A 16,566-nucleotide genomic window follows, 5' to 3' on the forward strand; every position below is an offset into this window, starting at 1 on the left:
CTCTTTAGTTCAATTTAAGTTCAATTTAACTTAAGCCAGAAGTTGTTTTGCACTCATGTCTCCGAGCACTAAACACTGCAAACAACAACACATGCTGTTTTCGTCGAAGGGTTGACTTTACTTAACATGCCACCTCAGTTTGGCAGTATGTTAGGTGTTTTCAGCTGTGAGTTTGGCTTTTAATTATTAATAAAACAAGATTATTGAGGTTTTTTTTAAAAAATTGTGACACCCTTGCTTGGTTTTTTGCTATAAATTCTTCGCACTGTGCTCTATTACAGCAGCGGCTTTTGCCCGACACCATAAGCCCAAACTCACTCCCAGTCATGTGACATGCTTAGCTTACTTCACATTTGTTAATTATTACGTTTCCACTTCAAAGAACTGCTAAAAAAAAGTTTAGTGTTTTTTCCCATCAATCCATGGGGTTTCTAATTGTTTTTAAATTGTGTGTTTTTCCAGAATTTAAAATTCCTTTCTTCTCATGTATGCTTATGTTTAACCTGCGTAGTATTATCGATTCACATTTGCTGCTTATATTGTTCAGTGTAGTTTGTATACACAGATTTGTATCCTTCGCTCTCATTGTGTCTCTGTAACTCTTTTTCTACCTTTATCTCTAAACCAGCTGTTCAACTGAGCACTTCCTCTTCCTGTTCATAGATGGCAGCAGCACAGAGCGAGGTCCCACCACCACCACCGCCTCTGCCTCAGCTTCCAACTCCACCTCCTGAGCCCACAGAGCATCTGCCCCGCCCCGGTCTCAGCCCCAGCCCTCAGCCTCTCCATTGCCTTGGCCAGGGGGTGAGCTCTGCTCAGCTCAGCTCTGCCCTGCTCCTCTTCCCCGGCAGCAGCGGAGCGATGCTGAAGCAGGCCGGGTTCGACAGCTAACTGACCACAAACCTAGCATCCCCAGTCTGCCTCTCTTACCCCCAAACCCGGCCTCAACATAAAGCTGTTTGAACTCTTCTCCATCCTCCGTCAAAGATGCCTCTCCGTGCCCTCTCGACAGGGAAGTGAAGCGCAGGGCCGAAGATGTTATCGACTGTACTGTTGATTTAAAAAGTACACTGTACACGTATACACAATGCTAGCCTGCTAAGAGGACAATCTGTAGAAAAGTCCTGAGCTCTCGCCCTTTTTTGCCCTGTTTCTATCTGGCCTCCCTCTCCATTGTTGCATTTTTCTGCATCCTTTGACCTCTGACCCCTCCGTCCCCTGGCCAACCCCTCCTCCTCGAAAAAAACAAAAACAAGCCCCGCCCCCCTTTTGGTTCTTTCTGTAGTGCATGGCCTGAGTATGGTAGGATCACCTGGGGGCCACCAAGCCCTCTCACATCCACTTCCGCAGACAAGGCATGAGGCTCACGCACGCGTATACACACACACACAGACACACACCTACACCCTCAAACACACACATCCTCACACACATGGATGCATGATGATCCTGGTGTATGTGGGAAGAAACAGTCCTCTTTGGGAGGACATGTTTGGACAGTGTTGTTTTTTTGTTTTTTTTTCTTTGCCCGGGGTTATTTTTAAAAATGGTTAGCGATCTGTTTTATTCAACTTTGTTTTTAATTATTTTCTTTTTTGTTGTTTTTTTTTTGTACTCCTGGGCAGACGTCTTTTGGATTGCCATGTGCGATGGATGTGACATGTATCTGGTCCTGTGTGCTTGTATAATATATACATACAATACAAAACAGACATGCATACACACACAGTTTATATATTACTTTTCCTTATGTATAAAAAGTATATATAGATATATGTATATTAACTACAATGGTTCAGAAATCATTTATGGTGAGCTCATATCTGGCAGAGCAGTGGCAATATTTGTCGCTGCCTAAAGACAATAGATTTAGATAAGGTGGTGTTTTGTTATTATTTTATTTCTGTTTTTGTTGTTGTTCTCTTCTTTGCTGGAGTGTGGTTAGATTCCAGCAGCCACTTCCCTGTGTCGTCTGTATTAAGGCTGTAGATGGATTTAGGGCATCGCTCTATTCCCCGTCTTTGTACCGGCTCTGTCTGTAACAGTGTTTCTGTGACAGTGCAGCGTCTAGACAAACGTGTCCCCCACCCTTTTCCCTGTCTCCCTCTCTCTTTCTCTTGCCGTTTTTGTGAAGAATTCGAGATTCGTTTTCACGCTCGACTCTCGGCCCGCGGTCTTCGGCGCACCACCGGCTGCCTCGTGCGCTGCGACCACCGACCGGAGCGCCCCTTTCTTTTTGTCCCCCTCCACCCCCACAGCACATAGAGCCACTCGGTACAGTCTGACGAATCGTCATATTTACGGAGAATACTCACTACATTTAAACAAAAAAATTAAAAGGATAAAACCAACAAAAAAAAATTCAGAAAACAAAAAAAAATCACACACACACACACACACACACACACACACACACACACACACACACACACACACACACACACACACACGAAAGAAAAACTGAATTTGTACATACAGTATAAATGCTCCTCACCAAAATTCTGACTTGTATGACTTGTATGACTTGTATGACTTGTATGTTGTTTTTTTTTATGTTGTTATGTTGATTTTTTTTTTCTTCCATGTTGTGTTCAAGGTATGTATATATGCAGACCCATGTACTGTTTATGAGCAAAAACAAAGATGACAAAGGGTGAGGGAACGGAATGAAAAAGATTCAAAAACAAACAAAAAAATGAAACAAAAAACAAAAAAAAAAACAGAATCAGGGCAAAACTGATGTTGTGTATGGATATTGTAGATGACGACGACGATGATCAGCTTTATCCAGCCATATGTTCAATCTTACCTGTACAGTACAGTAGATTACAGCTGTATTATTGTAACAAGAACTAGTCATGTATAGTGTAACTATAGTTTGGAGTGCCTTTGCTTTCATACACCTTCGCCTTGTTTCCACCCTCACCCAGCCCACGCCATCAACCCCCCACCCCCACTGTCACCGCCCCCCTCTGATATTGTGACTCTCCCTTTTGGTGCTGTTGAATGTCCTGCTGTCCGCGTGCTCACTCACGCGCCCCCTCTTCCACCCGATGCACATCCTCTCCCTCCTGCTCTTTTCATTGCACACTAAATGTAATATACAGACATTGTTAATTGTAAGGATATTTTTTTTCTTTAACTGAAGATATAGTAGACAGGTGTTTATTTTAATAGATGTTTTATCTCGGGGGGCACACACACACACACACACACACACACACACACACACACACACACACACACACACATACACGTGTACTGCAGTCCTGGCACAGATTTGGGGTATGAAGTGGGTGGGTGGTGTGCTGTGGACGGCAGCAGGGTTTTAAACGAAAAAAAGGCCTCATATATTATATACGATACAGTGCAGTTTCTGTATTACTCGCAGTGTTGGTTCTGTTACCAAAGCCAAACCATCATGTTGTGATGAGCCATCCTCAGAGGCAATAACTCTTCTTCTTCTCTTCTCTTTGGATGTTTAGTTGTTTCTCCTCCTGCTCTTGAGTATTCAGGGGGGTGAAATTCAGTAGCACCTAAGGGGTCAAGTCATGTAGCCTTTCTCCTGTCTCTCCCGCTTGCTGTAATTTTGCATTCATGAACGTGTTGCTACCCTCCACCAGAAGGTTGGACCACTTCACCCCTGCCCTCTTACTCCAGTTCAATTAAAGCACCACAATGGCTACCAAAAAAAGAATAAAAGTGTATAAGCTAGTATAATATCTTATACTGACATATACACTAGTGTCATATGCTGACTGGGTTAAACTGGGGTAATAGAAAAGAAGAATCTTAAGAAAATACTACAAAAACATCCTGTATAACAGTACTACTACTTGAATGCCTCTGTTTGTGACTGAAATTTCGATTTCTTTTTTTGTTTGTTTGTTTTTGTTTGTTTTTTTTCCTTTTGTTCTGTGAAGGTATGCTAAATGTGCGCCTCTGTAAATATTCCCTCTGCGTGCTCCGAGGAATAGTTCCCTGGTACTGTAATTTGCATTAAATAAAGAGTAGGATAGCCTGGAAATGATCATGAAATTTGTCTGTTTGAGATTCTTTTACTGTGTTTGTTTCCGTCACTTTGTAGACATCGGATCGATTTTGTTAAAGAAAATTCAAACCAAAGTAGTAGCAGCTTAAATATATCTGACATTTATGTACATTGCTGAAGTGGCAGGGACATACATTATATATTGTAAATGGCAATTTATTAGGTAGACCTGCTCAACTAATCATTAATGCAAATGTGTATTCGGCTGATCACATGGCTCTAACTCAGTGCATTTAGGTGTGTAGACATGGTCGAGAGACCTGATGAACTTCAAACAGAGTATCAGAATGGGGGCAAAAAGGGGACTCTGAATGTGGTGTGGTTGTTGGTGCCAGACTGGATTATCTGAATATTACAGAAACTGATTTCTACCACACAACCATCTCTAGAGTTCACAGAGAATTATCTTAGAATTATTAAGAGAGAGAGAAAACATCCGGTGGATATAACCAGGATACATAAGACCATCACTGAATGCACGCGCATCGAACCTTGCAACAGAAGACCACACTGGATGTCACTCCTTTCAGCTAAGAACAGAAAACTGAGGCTACAGTTTACACAGGCTTATCAAAAGTGGACTGGAAAAACACATCTGCCCTGAGGTCTCAAGTTCTGCTGCTGTGTTCGGACTGTAGGGTTAAAAATTTTTGTGAACAAATTAAAAGCGTGGATCCCTCCTGCGTTGTATCAACAGTTCAGGTTGTTGGTGGTGTAAAGTTTTCAGGGATATTTTCTTTGCGAACTGGTATATTTGAACATGACAATGAAGTCACTGTAGCTAATTGGCCTCCACAGTCACCAGATGTGTAATGCTGTCATGTCAATCAAGTCTCCAGCACTTCAGCCTGTGCCACAAAGAATTAGGTCAACTCTGAAGAACAAACCATGACCAGCCTAATACTTTCACAACTTATCTGTTAAAGTGTTTAGTGAGTGTCTTTTTGTGTATATTACAAAACCAGCATGGCAAAACTCATATGATCATGTAGATTCACACAGATTTATGTTTACATATTAAGAGTGTGAAACCTTGCTAATGGTTCAATGATGCACTGGCTTAAAATAAATGTGTTTGAAAAAAGAATATCTTTATTACAACATGATGCACAGACATAACAGAAGCATCAACAGTGAATCACAAAGTCTATAGTAAATAAAAGTAAACAAATGTGGAGGTATTCTGTGCCAGGCAAATCCAAGGATTTCAGTTAGAGTGCCAGTTTCAAGTTCAACCCAAACCCATTAAAGGTTGCCCTTTAGTGATGATCTGAAGGCAATAGCTGAAAATTGCTTTGGATGTTCTTAGTTCTTGAAAGAAAAATAGTAAAAAACTGTGTCCTTTTGCTTAATCTGAATCAAATGGAACAACTGCCGGGTACTGTACACAGAAACCTTGAAGAACAAAACTCTCAACTCTCAAAGTCACATAATGAAAAAAGTTCTCCTGCAAAGTGCAAAGAGAAGGCTCAAGTCTGCCATCACAAATTAAGGTGGACAAAGAACTGACAAAATAAAAAGTTCCTCCCTTGGGGCGTGTTTATTTAATCCATTAGATCAAAAGTGATCAACAAAACTTCAGGACAATCCAGATGTTTGCAGTGCAGATCAGCCTCACAGAGAATCTGTTTTTCTGTGTGTGGCCAGAGGGGGGCAGTGTTTGTCTTTATATGCCATCAGAAACGCTACATTCATCACGGTTGACAATAAATTAACATTAAGGCACCAAAAGCACAAAACTAGACCAACAACAAAATTCTACATTTAAAAAGCAGCTTTTTCGGAGTCACAACACTGACAACACTCGTTCACTCCCTCTCACCTATATATTTTTGTCCTGTCAATATTTAAGACAATTCAATTCAATTCAATTCCATTCAATTTTATTTATATAATCACAACAAAAATCGCCTCAAGGCACTTTATATTGTACAGTAGATCGCACAATAATAGATGCAGAGAAAAACCCAACAATCATATGACCCCCTATGAGCAAGCACTTTGGCGACAATGGGAAGGAAAAACTCCCTTTTAACAGGAAGAAACCTCCGGCAGAACCAGGCTCAGGGAGGGGCGGCCATCTGCTGCGACCGGTTGGGGTGAGAGAAGGAAAGCAGTATAAAAGACATGCTGTGGAAGACAGACAGAGATTAATAACAGATATGATTCGATGCAGAGAGGTCTGTTAACACATAGTGAGTGAGAAAGGTGACTGGAAAGGAAAAACTCAATGCATCATGGGAATCCCCGGCAGCCTACGTCTATTGCAGCATAATTAAGGGAGGATTCAGGGTCACCTGGTCCAGCCCTAATTATATGCTTTAGCAAAAAGGAAAAGTTTTAAGCCTAATCTTAAAAGTAGAGATAGTGTCTGTCTCCCGAGTCCAGTCTTCACTCTTTTGACACATGTAAAATAACAATAGGATACTTTTATTTAAGCGTCCCCATTAACAGTGCTTGTGTTGCTCATGTACAGCACACTCTTCATAAGTCATTATAGGAGCCTTTACTGACCACCTCCATTATGAGAGGACTGATGGTGTCAGGCTGGATGTCCTGGATCTGTAGAATCTGTTTGCTGTATTCCTCAGTCATTGTTCTCATCTCTGTAAAGCAGGCTATCACTTTGGGATACAGCAGGCTGAAATACAATAGAAAAGTCAATAACTGCAGTATGTAAAAACGTTTCACACTGACTGGAAAGGGGCGAGAATTTGACATTTCACTCACTGTTTCTCTGGACCTGTTCTCTTGCAGTCAATCCAGGTTTTTAGCGTCAGCGCCAAGTTTTCATGAACTTTGTCAATCAAGCTGTGCTGCTGCACGCCTGGACGGTCTGGCAAATCAAGTAAAAAACAAATTTCTTTTAATTTGAAGCCACTTCGCCCTGAGGAAAATCTGAGAATGCATTTTTATTTTGGACTGGGTACAAATGCACACTGTTTGTAGGGTTTAAATATTTACAGGGTTGGTTAATTATTGATTTGGTCCTGGCAAGGACTGGGATGAACTGCTGAAGAACGACCATCACCTGGAGAAAACAGAGACATGGCTTGCATGAGAACGTATTCTTCCTCCTGTAGGCCCAGTGCGCGCAGGGTGTGGTGAAATCTGAACAGAGGCTCCAGCAGACATGGCTGAAATCCCGCTGGAAAACACAGGAAAACGGGTCAGGAGCAGGACAGATACGGAAGGACAGTGACAGTCTGAGGGCCACTGAGGTCTGATCTGTTCCCACTTTTCTCCACACTCCCAGACACGGATTCAAATGGATATGTTTAGTTCCCACTTACGAGTGAGCTACCATCAAGGTGATTCTGGCAGGGATTTATGTGTGAAAATGTGCAACACATGTACAGGCAAACCACAATCTAAAAGCTCATTCATGCAGAATTATCCACAATTAGGAAGGAAAAAAAAATCAAGGAGAACGATGAGCTCAAAACTACCAGCTACACAGTAAATATTCACCAAATACACAAAACACGTATGCCAGTCAGATATGCGCTCCAAGAACATGCTGCAGGATTTTCCAGACATTCTTGCAAAACTATTTTTGCACAAGTTCTAAAAAAAGCAGGGGTGGTGATTTGCCACAACTTCCCTACAGTTTTTCCAACACACAAGGCTTATGAATGTAACTGACATGCTGTTAGCCTAGGAGCACTGAAACGGTGAAAGGAATTTGCACCAATAAAGACAACTAAAAGCCAGCGGAATAGTCGGGATATCCTTGGTGTGTTGACTGGAATGAGTCAGACATCATTTTATACTGATTTCTGTTGTTGTGGATGAAATAAAGGTACAATTATTCCACAAAATACAAAGTATTTATAAAAGCATTTATACCAAAGACCCCTGTAGTTCAAATGTCATTTATGGTTTATGTGTATTTTCATTCCTTTAAAAAAAAACAAACAAAAAAACAAAAAAAACAAGGAAGTGCTATTTTTAGTGTTTGTTCTCTGTGTGACCTACTTATAGGTCAGTCTAAGCCAGGGGTGTCAAACTCAAATACACAGTGGGCCAAAACTCAAAACTGGAACAAAGTCGCGGGCTAACGTTAATATTTATTGAAATATATTTAATCCTCCAGATATAAGAATGAATCTTTTCTTATGGACTCAAACACGCTTTGCTGAAAAACTGAATATGGAACAAGCAAAGCTTAATACTAAACAATATATATATTAGCTGTATAATACCAGTAGGCCAGCTCTAATAGTAATTTGGTTTGGCTTCGCGGGCCAAATGTAATTAGGCTGCGGGCCAAATTTGGCCCGCGGGCCAGAGTTTGACACCTATGGTCTAAGCAGTTAACTCGCAAGTAAAGTAGCATGAAGAGCAAACACCTTTGTGATGGATATTTGTAGCTGCACACCTTATCCAGTGTGAAAACTGCAGGTCAGCACCTTGAAAATTAAACAGAGCTGTATTCCCTGTAATCTCAACTTTCACCTAGTGCTCAGTGTGAATTCCTTATTCCTAAGAGCTGTTTGTCTAATAGTAAAAGGAAACCTTCAGACAGCATGCTTGTGAAGCACTTTGGATCAAAAGAAGTAAATACCAGTTTGACAGCATTGCAGTGAGTGTTTCTTAAGGAGTCATATTACACCACCATGTGAGAACATGTGACAAGAGTGATAACAGACTGGACATGTTACTGACTGACTGTTGTCTGACTGCTTCAAAAATAAAAGTGCAACATGTGCATGCATGTTAGGAGCGTCAAATTTCTCTTTGTTCATTTTACTCCTGTTTAATAACAGTTTGCAACGTTATATATAGTTTAAAAGCAAAAAAACTAGCGAGATCAGAGAATAACGACTCAACGTGTTCATCAAGTGAAAAAATATTTTGCGGGGGCAAAGGTCATTCAGTACACGTTACATGTTATTTAATCAGGTGTGCAGAATTTGTGATCAGGGACGTTACTTTGAGTCCTCAGACAACACACACCTCAGAGTTACTCCAATTCAATCAACAACAGACCATAATTGTCTCCATTACTGAATGCATTTTGTATTTTTGTATATTGACTTGGTTATAAGCACTAAGTCCATCTCTATGAACAGTGAAACACAGTGAGAACTCAAAGAATTTGCACCTACATTTGCAGTTTCTCACACTCTTTGGAGTACGTCAGCATTTTAAACTGCACAGCCACTCATTGTCACACTTTTTTCAGCAAAAGCTTTCATACACCGCTGCAGTCTTTGCCAGCACCAAAGAGCACCTCAAGATTGCTAACACAGCAGATGATTAGGGAGCTAATTAGGCCTAATCCTCCACTATCCTCTGGTAAGCAGCGTCAAATGTAGAGACAAATGAAGAAAACAAGTGTCAAAAACTAAACTGCAGTTCCTCTAATGACCACATGAGGCTTCATTCATTCATCATGCTTATCCAACTCAGGCTCACCCCGGGGCTGCAGCCTATACCAGGTGCCAATGAAATAGTGGACGGTTACACCAAACATCGCAAGGCTAACAGACAGAGAGCAACAACCATTCACACCTATTTAGATTCACCAATAAGCCTAACATTGGATTTTCCTGAGTGTGTAGAGTCAGTTGCTCATTTTAGGCCATATTGTATAAAACATGAAGTTCAACTTTTCTAATTTACATGTCAGAAAGGAGGATTATCCAGGACATGCTCTTCTCTTCTGGGATGGTTTGAAACACACAGCAAGCCATAATAATTGTCAGATAAACTATTAAAAATGCTCCAGATGATACAACATCACAATTAGCTACTGCAAGTAGTATCAAGCCTAGCAGACACCTATCACTGCCAGGACAGGTATCAATCAACTCAACAAACTCAACTATTAAGGTGAGTGAGTGGTTAAAACCTCTCACCTCAGAACACATGAAGCAGGAAACTATCCACAGAAGCCAAAACTTTTTTTTTGTACCAGGTTGTAAACTTGCTAAACTGGTTGGCAGTTTTAACGTGGGAGTCTGGAAACTGACTTGCTTTTTGAGCCAGCCTCAAGTGGCACCTAGAGGAACTGCAGTTTTTGCCACTTGTGCATGGGTCTCATTTTTCAGGTCTGGAGGTCAAGTCCCACTGACTGACTTGTTAAAATATCCATGTTTTAAGAGCTGTTCAGAAAAAAAATTTAAATCTCTCTTTAAATGATGCTTTGTCACAAGTGTTCAGGAAAGTGGCCACTCTAAGTGACAGTCTGACTTCACCTAATCTAATCTAATCTAATCTAATCTAATCTAATCTAATCTAATCTAATCTAATCTAATCTAATCTAATCTAATCCATCCAACTGTAAGAAGTCTTACCTCGTACAGCGTCATCTATGCAGTATGTAATATGGCCACATTCCCATGTGCTCATTTTTGAGTTGAACACCATGTTGAAGCGGATCTGCATTATTTCAAACGTGGCTCCCTTCAGCAGAGATATTTGGTCTCCCATGGTAAGAGACCTGTAAGACACCAGTTTGACATCAAGTGTCGAAAACGTGCCGACTGAATATCGTACATCGTTGATGTACACATTTACCGGAAGTCTTGGAGACTTTTGGAAAAGCTAATGACGTTCTGGATCATGTAAGTCGTGAGGTCGGCCACATGCGGAAGAGCAGTGAAAACACATCTGTTTTCGACGTCATTCCGTATGTGGTGTTCTTGTTTTTTAATGGAACTGTGGAAACAGGAGGAGGATGAAGAGCATGAGGTGGCAGATGGCGATGATGTGGGCTCGGTGGTAGATTTACTCGCAGTGCTGCAGCCGTTTCTAGGGCACTCGGTCAGAGGGTTAAAGAGCTTGCTTGCCGTCTGCTTGTGCGTATTCACAGGAAGGATGTTTCGGTCCATAGGCTGAAAAAAATCAAAGATCAATTACACAAGTTAAAACAAAGATGATGATGAAGAGCTGAAACTGCATGCATTCACTCACACACCCTGAAGCTGCTGAAGCGGGAAAATGCTGAGTCGAATGTGCTGCGGTGACCAAAGAGCAGTTCCTGAATACGTTTTTCTTGTTGGAATGAAAGCTCCACTGGGGAGTTAAGCATCTTATTCTTCTTGATTTGGACCCTCCTCTCCTGCACCTTTTCATCAGACATGACCACTGAACAAGCACAAAAATACAAGCATTTACTATGTCAAGCATGTCAGCATAAAAAAACCTGATCTGATTCATAATTTCTTCTCAAGGCATGAAAATTATGTGTATCAATTTATTGTATGACATGATGTAAACATGCAAAATGATAACAAGCATTCTAGAAACTGATGGGTGCACCTTTTATAATACCACACACTTCCTACAGTGACTTAGTGTAAAAACATTAAGTATAAAAGCCTTTAGATGTTACTTACTGTCTTTGCGCATGCCAATGGCCTGACATTTGCGCATGCGGCAGGCTTGACAAGACCGGCGGCTGTTTTTCGTTATTACACATTTATTCAGGAATGGACAGCGGAGCTGGTTTGACCTCTTTATGTTACGTCTGAAATGAAAAACATCCACTCACAAAATAACAGCTTCATGCCTTAGGTTTAATTGCTTGTTAATGCAAATATCTAATGAGTCACAATTTGCACAAGTTTACTGAAATTGCACAAAAAACGTGCAGTCTCAAGTTCTACCGCAACATTTGTTTGATAGGGTCAGAATTTGGTGTAAACAACATGAATGCATGGATCTCCACTCCGTTTAGGCTGGTAGTGGTGGTGTAATGGGGTGGAAGATATATTCTTGGCACACTTTGGGGCCCTTAGTACCAACTGAGCATCATTTAAACATGACAGCCTACCTGAGTAATGTGCCTGACCATGTCCACAGTGCACCCATCTTCTGATGGCTGCTTCCAACAGGACAATGCACCATATCATAAAACTCAAATCATCTCAACCTGGTTTCCTAAACATGACAACAAGTTCCCTGTAATCAAATGCCCTCAATAAAAAGCTCTCAGTAAAATAGAGCACCTTTGGGATGAGGTGGTCTGGGAGATTATGGATGTGCAGTAACTGTGTGATGCTATCATGTCAAAATGGACCAAAATCTCTGGGGAATGTTTCCAGCACCTTGTTAAATCTATACCACCAAGAAATAAATCAGTTCTGAAGGCAAAAGGAGACCACCCTGGTACTAGCAAGCTGTACCTAATGAACTGTCTGTACTGTGTGCACTGTGTGGATTTAATTTGTGAAGGTGTTGAAATTAGAGAAGGTCAAATTAAGAACCAAAGTAGATGAGAATATCACACTGACACCACCTTTTATGCCAGAAATTGAATGTTATCTGACCACTCAGCTCACCGACAGCAGCACATCTGAATAACAGGGACAGAGAGAGCTTTGGTGGCAGCAAAGTGAGGTTTCAATAAAGAATACTTTGGCCTAAAGAAGTCAAATAATAAACAAAACTGAGCACACTTCTAGATGAGACAGTTCAGAGAGCATATATGGTGAACAGTATAATAATGTTCAATTAAAAATCAAAATAAAAGCCATTAAAATAAATGGTTAACTTCAATACTACAAAACTCTAATATTTGGGCTCCCAGTGATTGATGATGATGATAACACATTGATGACACACAGCTTACTATCTGACAGACATCTTGAGCTTCTCGTTGTATAAACTCTTTAATCAAAAGGTCAGATAATTTTAAACGTTTTACAGCTGAATGTGAGGAAAACTGAAAATGTGATTAGTGTTAAAGTTAATAGTCATATCTTTTACGTAGTTACAACACATTTCAAACATAACAAGCTTCTGACTCAGAGTAAATCATGTTTTCATTTATCACGAGCAGGCTAGACCAGTGTCATTTCCTGTTTGTGAGCCTTCCTACTAAAAGAGTTCAACTTATTCAGAACACAACTACACCAGTCCTAACTAGGTCAACAAGTCACGATCTAATCTTCTGAAACCTGCATGTGCCACAGAAAGAATACAATTCAACATCCTACAACCTCCTACAACTTCATCGTTACTCAGGTCACAGTGAACTGAGGTGGCCTTCAGATTGCAGAGCAGACAGTGTCAAGCATATTTCACATTTTGAGCCTATGAAAGCAAGATAGTCACTGCATCTATGTATATATCTATGTATATACATACTATGCAAGATGTTGTATATGTATAAATGTAGTATAGAGCAGCGGTCCCCAACCTTTTTTGCGCCACGGACCGGTTTATGCCCGACATTATTTTCACGGACCGGCCTTTAAGGTGTCGCGGATAAATACAACAAAATAAAACTAGTACCGGTACTGAAAAACAGAAGATTTATTCATAACACACGTGAAAAGACCCAGGAAAACCGAGTTAACGATAAAAACGATAACAAAATAACGCTGAAAACCGATAAAAACCCTGAAAACTATACATTTCACACCTGAGCCTCAACTCTCGCGGCCCGGTACCAAACGACTCACGGACCGGTACCGGTCCGAGGCCCGGGGGTTGGGGACCGCTGGTATAGAGAATGTGCTTGTGTGTATGTGTGTATATCCGGTCCTCACTATCGCGTGTCTGTTTATTTGGTTGACAGGGTGCTAAAAGTACAGAGGTGCTGAATTCAGGTGAACTGAATTCAAATTAATTTATAAATACTACTTAAAAAGTACTTTTTGGGCATGAAAAAATGATCTGAAATGTGGTTTCACTTTATATGATATTAAAAATTTACAATATAAGCAGCCAACAAAATGACATGAACATTCCCCCCCCCAAAAAAAAGTATTAATGACTGCCTGTACTCTTCAACACACAGCCTGAACCCTCTTAGGCAAGCTTTCTCAGAATTTCTTTAAGGAATAATTTCTTCAGGAATAGTTCAGCAGGCTTTTTGAAGGACATTCAAAGCTCTTCTTTGGATGTTGGCTGCCTATTGTTCTTTTTTCTGTCAAGATGTTCCCACACTGCTTCAATAATGTTGAGGTGCGGGCTCTGGGGAATATTTTTATTACATTACAGTGTGTTTGGCATCACTGTGTTGAAAAATGAAGCGGATGCCAATCAGATGCTTTCCAGATGGTAAAAGCATCTGATGGTATTTTTCTGTCTTCATAATTACATTAATTTTGACAAGATTCCCAACACCACTGGATGTTTTACTAATGACTGTGGTATGAAGGTAAATATGTTGCACTTGCTGTGTACCTCTCTCCTGACCTATTAACAGAGATTTGAGCCACAAATTTCAAGACCAGTTGCCACTGATGTTTAGTCCAGTTCTTGTGTAATTTGGCATACCTCCACCTTTTCTGCATGTTTTCCTCCCTTAAGAGCAGATGGATGAACTGAAGGGCCAGATGCATCTCTCTGTGTCTCTCTGTGTCAGGTCTTTGCTGGATATTTTCCTCTTTCTCAAGGACATGACTTTTAGAAACTGTTCATCTGCTGGAGATGATGGAATTTTTCCTAACCCTGCCACTTCTTCTTTTGTCTTCTACTTTCCTGAAAATTCTTAAGGACACACTGCTGAGATATGCCAAATTTTCATCTAATATTTCTTATTAGATGAACTAAGTTATTAGCTATGTATGGACAAAACACTGGTTTATCCTTGAGTTCAACCGGGAGCCTTTTATGCTCATCAGGTACAAGAACTGAGTGAGTGAAAATGACTGAGAAAGCAGCAAATGTCAAAAGAAATTTTTTGAAAGACCTTCTGGAAGACTGGAGAACTATTGCTCAAGACCACTTTAAAAGATTACAAGAAAGTCTGGCTCCTTGGAAGGAAAATCACTAATTTGTCATTTCACATTCACAAGGGATTCTTTTCATGACAAAAAAATTTCTAAATATAATTAAAAACATGAGAGAAACTCTAGATACCACAAACATAAAAGCTGGACTATTTGTTTTCTAAAAGCCCTTAAACAGCCATTTATTGCTTGATTCATGATGTTATTAAAAGTTGAAGAGCTTTACCTGAAGAAGCCCTTGCAGCCTTCACAGGTCAAGGCATTGAAGTGGTAACCATTAGCCAGATCTCCACAGACACCACACACTCTGGGCTCCTCATCATCTGTCAGCTTCTCCTCCTCATCCTCTTTATTCTGCCTTGCGAGCACTTCACTGTTGATCTGCACTCCAGTGGCCTTCTCGCTCATTCTCACCAGAGAGATAATCAGATTAGTCTGGCGTCACTGCCTTCACATCTGTTCTGGGCAAGATTGATTCAGTAAGAAGTAGAAAGGTTCCCTGTGAGATCAGGCTTAGGTTTAACTACTATCAGCACTACTACGTCACAGTTAATGTACAGGATACACACTGCATATTCTATTGTGCTATGATACTCTTAAATGAAAGGATATGACCACAATACTGTGGCTGAACCATTTTCTTCCAGCAGTGACGCATACCTGGATATGACTAAAGGCTCCTTGTGGAGTCATTTACGTCTATTACAACCCACTATTCATTGTGGCTACATGGTCACAGTAGATCACCTTGATTTTCATCAAAGAGCAATTTTCTGAAGTGCACAGAACAGCTCACAATGTTCAAGTCCAAAGAACAATGTGGACTCTTCAATTTTTTTTTTAATACTTTCCAGTGGAAAAACGGTAAGTTGCACAAAAAACAAGCAGAGGCTACTGTTGATTAATGATTTAGCAACATACATTTCAGGTATTTTCTGCCAGTAAACAATGCTTAATGCAACTTTTTTAATTTTAACACTCAAATCCCTCCGAATTACTGACACACTGAAATCACAACTTTAATGTAAGTGGTTGTGCTTCTTTAAAGCAGCGGTCCCCAACCCCCGGGCCTCGGACCGGTACCGGTCCGTGAGTCGTTTGGTACCGGGCCGCGAGAGTTGAGGCTCAGGTGTGAAATGTATGGTTTTCAGGGTTTTTATCGGTTTTCAGCGTTATTTTGTTATCGTTTTTATCGTTAACTCGGTTTTCCTGGGTCTTTTCACGTGTGTTATGAATAAATCTTCTTTTTTTCGGTACCGGTACTAGTTTTATTTTGTTGTATTTATCCGCGACACCTTAAAGGCCGGTCTGTGAAAATAATGTCGGGCATAAACCGGTCCGTGGCGCAAAAAAGGTTGGAGACCGCTGCTTTAAAGCATACACAACTCCACACACTCCACTGAAGCAGCGTGTAAAACATTAGTGCTTGTTTGGGAGTGCTCCTACTTTACTCCCACCCTGCAGGCAGGCAGGTTTGTAACTGCAGCCTGACCTGTCTAACAGGTGTGCACAGGTCCACACAGGTTGTCATAAAGTACACTCGTTTCCTTCCTTTACCTGGTTAAATGTCTGGCTTAGGTCATTCAAATCACTCACCTGATGATTCCAGATGTCAAAACAGCTGTGCGTGGTCCACAGGTGCCCGCCTCACTTCGCTTAATCAGTGGGAATTTTGAGCATGACCAACAGGGGAGAGAATCGTTAACAGGTCGTCGTGCAAGCTTTCGACCAGCTTGATGTTTAATACTGGCAGTTTGCCACAACTACAACCGGCTGCAGCCGAAGAAACTGCGGAGTAAAATCCAGCACCGCCTACTGATGTCG

General features: G+C 40.8%; 2 protein-coding genes across 5 annotated transcripts in view; one reads left to right on the forward strand and one right to left on the reverse strand.

Annotated features, from left to right (window-relative positions):
- gsk3ba (glycogen synthase kinase 3 beta, genome duplicate a) overlaps positions 1–4,038 on the forward strand; it is a 35,424-nt gene extending 31,386 nt beyond the window's left edge. For 2 of the 3 annotated variants that reach the window (XM_084954679.1, XM_084954680.1), the window contains exon 11: positions 664–4,038. In XM_084954679.1, the coding sequence (XP_084810805.1) occupies positions 664–734 (71 nt within the window). In that variant the 3' untranslated portion in view covers positions 735–4,038. Of the gene's footprint in view, positions 1–628 lie in introns of all 3 variants that reach the window. The other variant, XM_084954681.1, reaches the window with a different exon arrangement.
- Positions 4,039–5,136: 1,098 nt separating this feature from the next.
- Positions 5,137–16,483, reverse strand: nr1i2 (nuclear receptor subfamily 1, group I, member 2). Of its 2 annotated transcripts, XM_084954677.1 has the most exons (9): positions 16,339–16,483; positions 14,969–15,198; positions 11,398–11,528; positions 10,977–11,146; positions 10,577–10,893; positions 10,354–10,499; positions 7,083–7,199; positions 6,782–6,887; positions 5,137–6,692 (listed from the first exon to the last, which is right to left on the reverse strand). In XM_084954677.1, exons 2-9 carry the CDS (start codon positions 15,148–15,150, stop codon positions 6,536–6,538), a joined length of 1,326 nt encoding a protein of 441 aa, XP_084810803.1. In that variant the 5' UTR covers positions 15,151–15,198; positions 16,339–16,483; the 3' UTR covers positions 5,137–6,535. The 2 variants fall into 2 exon arrangements, with proteins under 2 accessions (XP_084810803.1, XP_084810804.1); XM_084954678.1 differs by lacking the exon at positions 16,339–16,483 and having other exon boundaries at positions 14,969–15,573.
- Between the last annotated feature and the right edge of the window lie 83 nt (positions 16,484–16,566).

This window comes from Perissodus microlepis, chromosome 16, assembly GCF_051167445.1.
Source record: "Perissodus microlepis isolate ML-2025 ecotype Zambia chromosome 16, ASM5116744v1, whole genome shotgun sequence".
NCBI lineage: Eukaryota > Metazoa > Chordata > Actinopteri > Cichliformes > Cichlidae > Perissodus > Perissodus microlepis.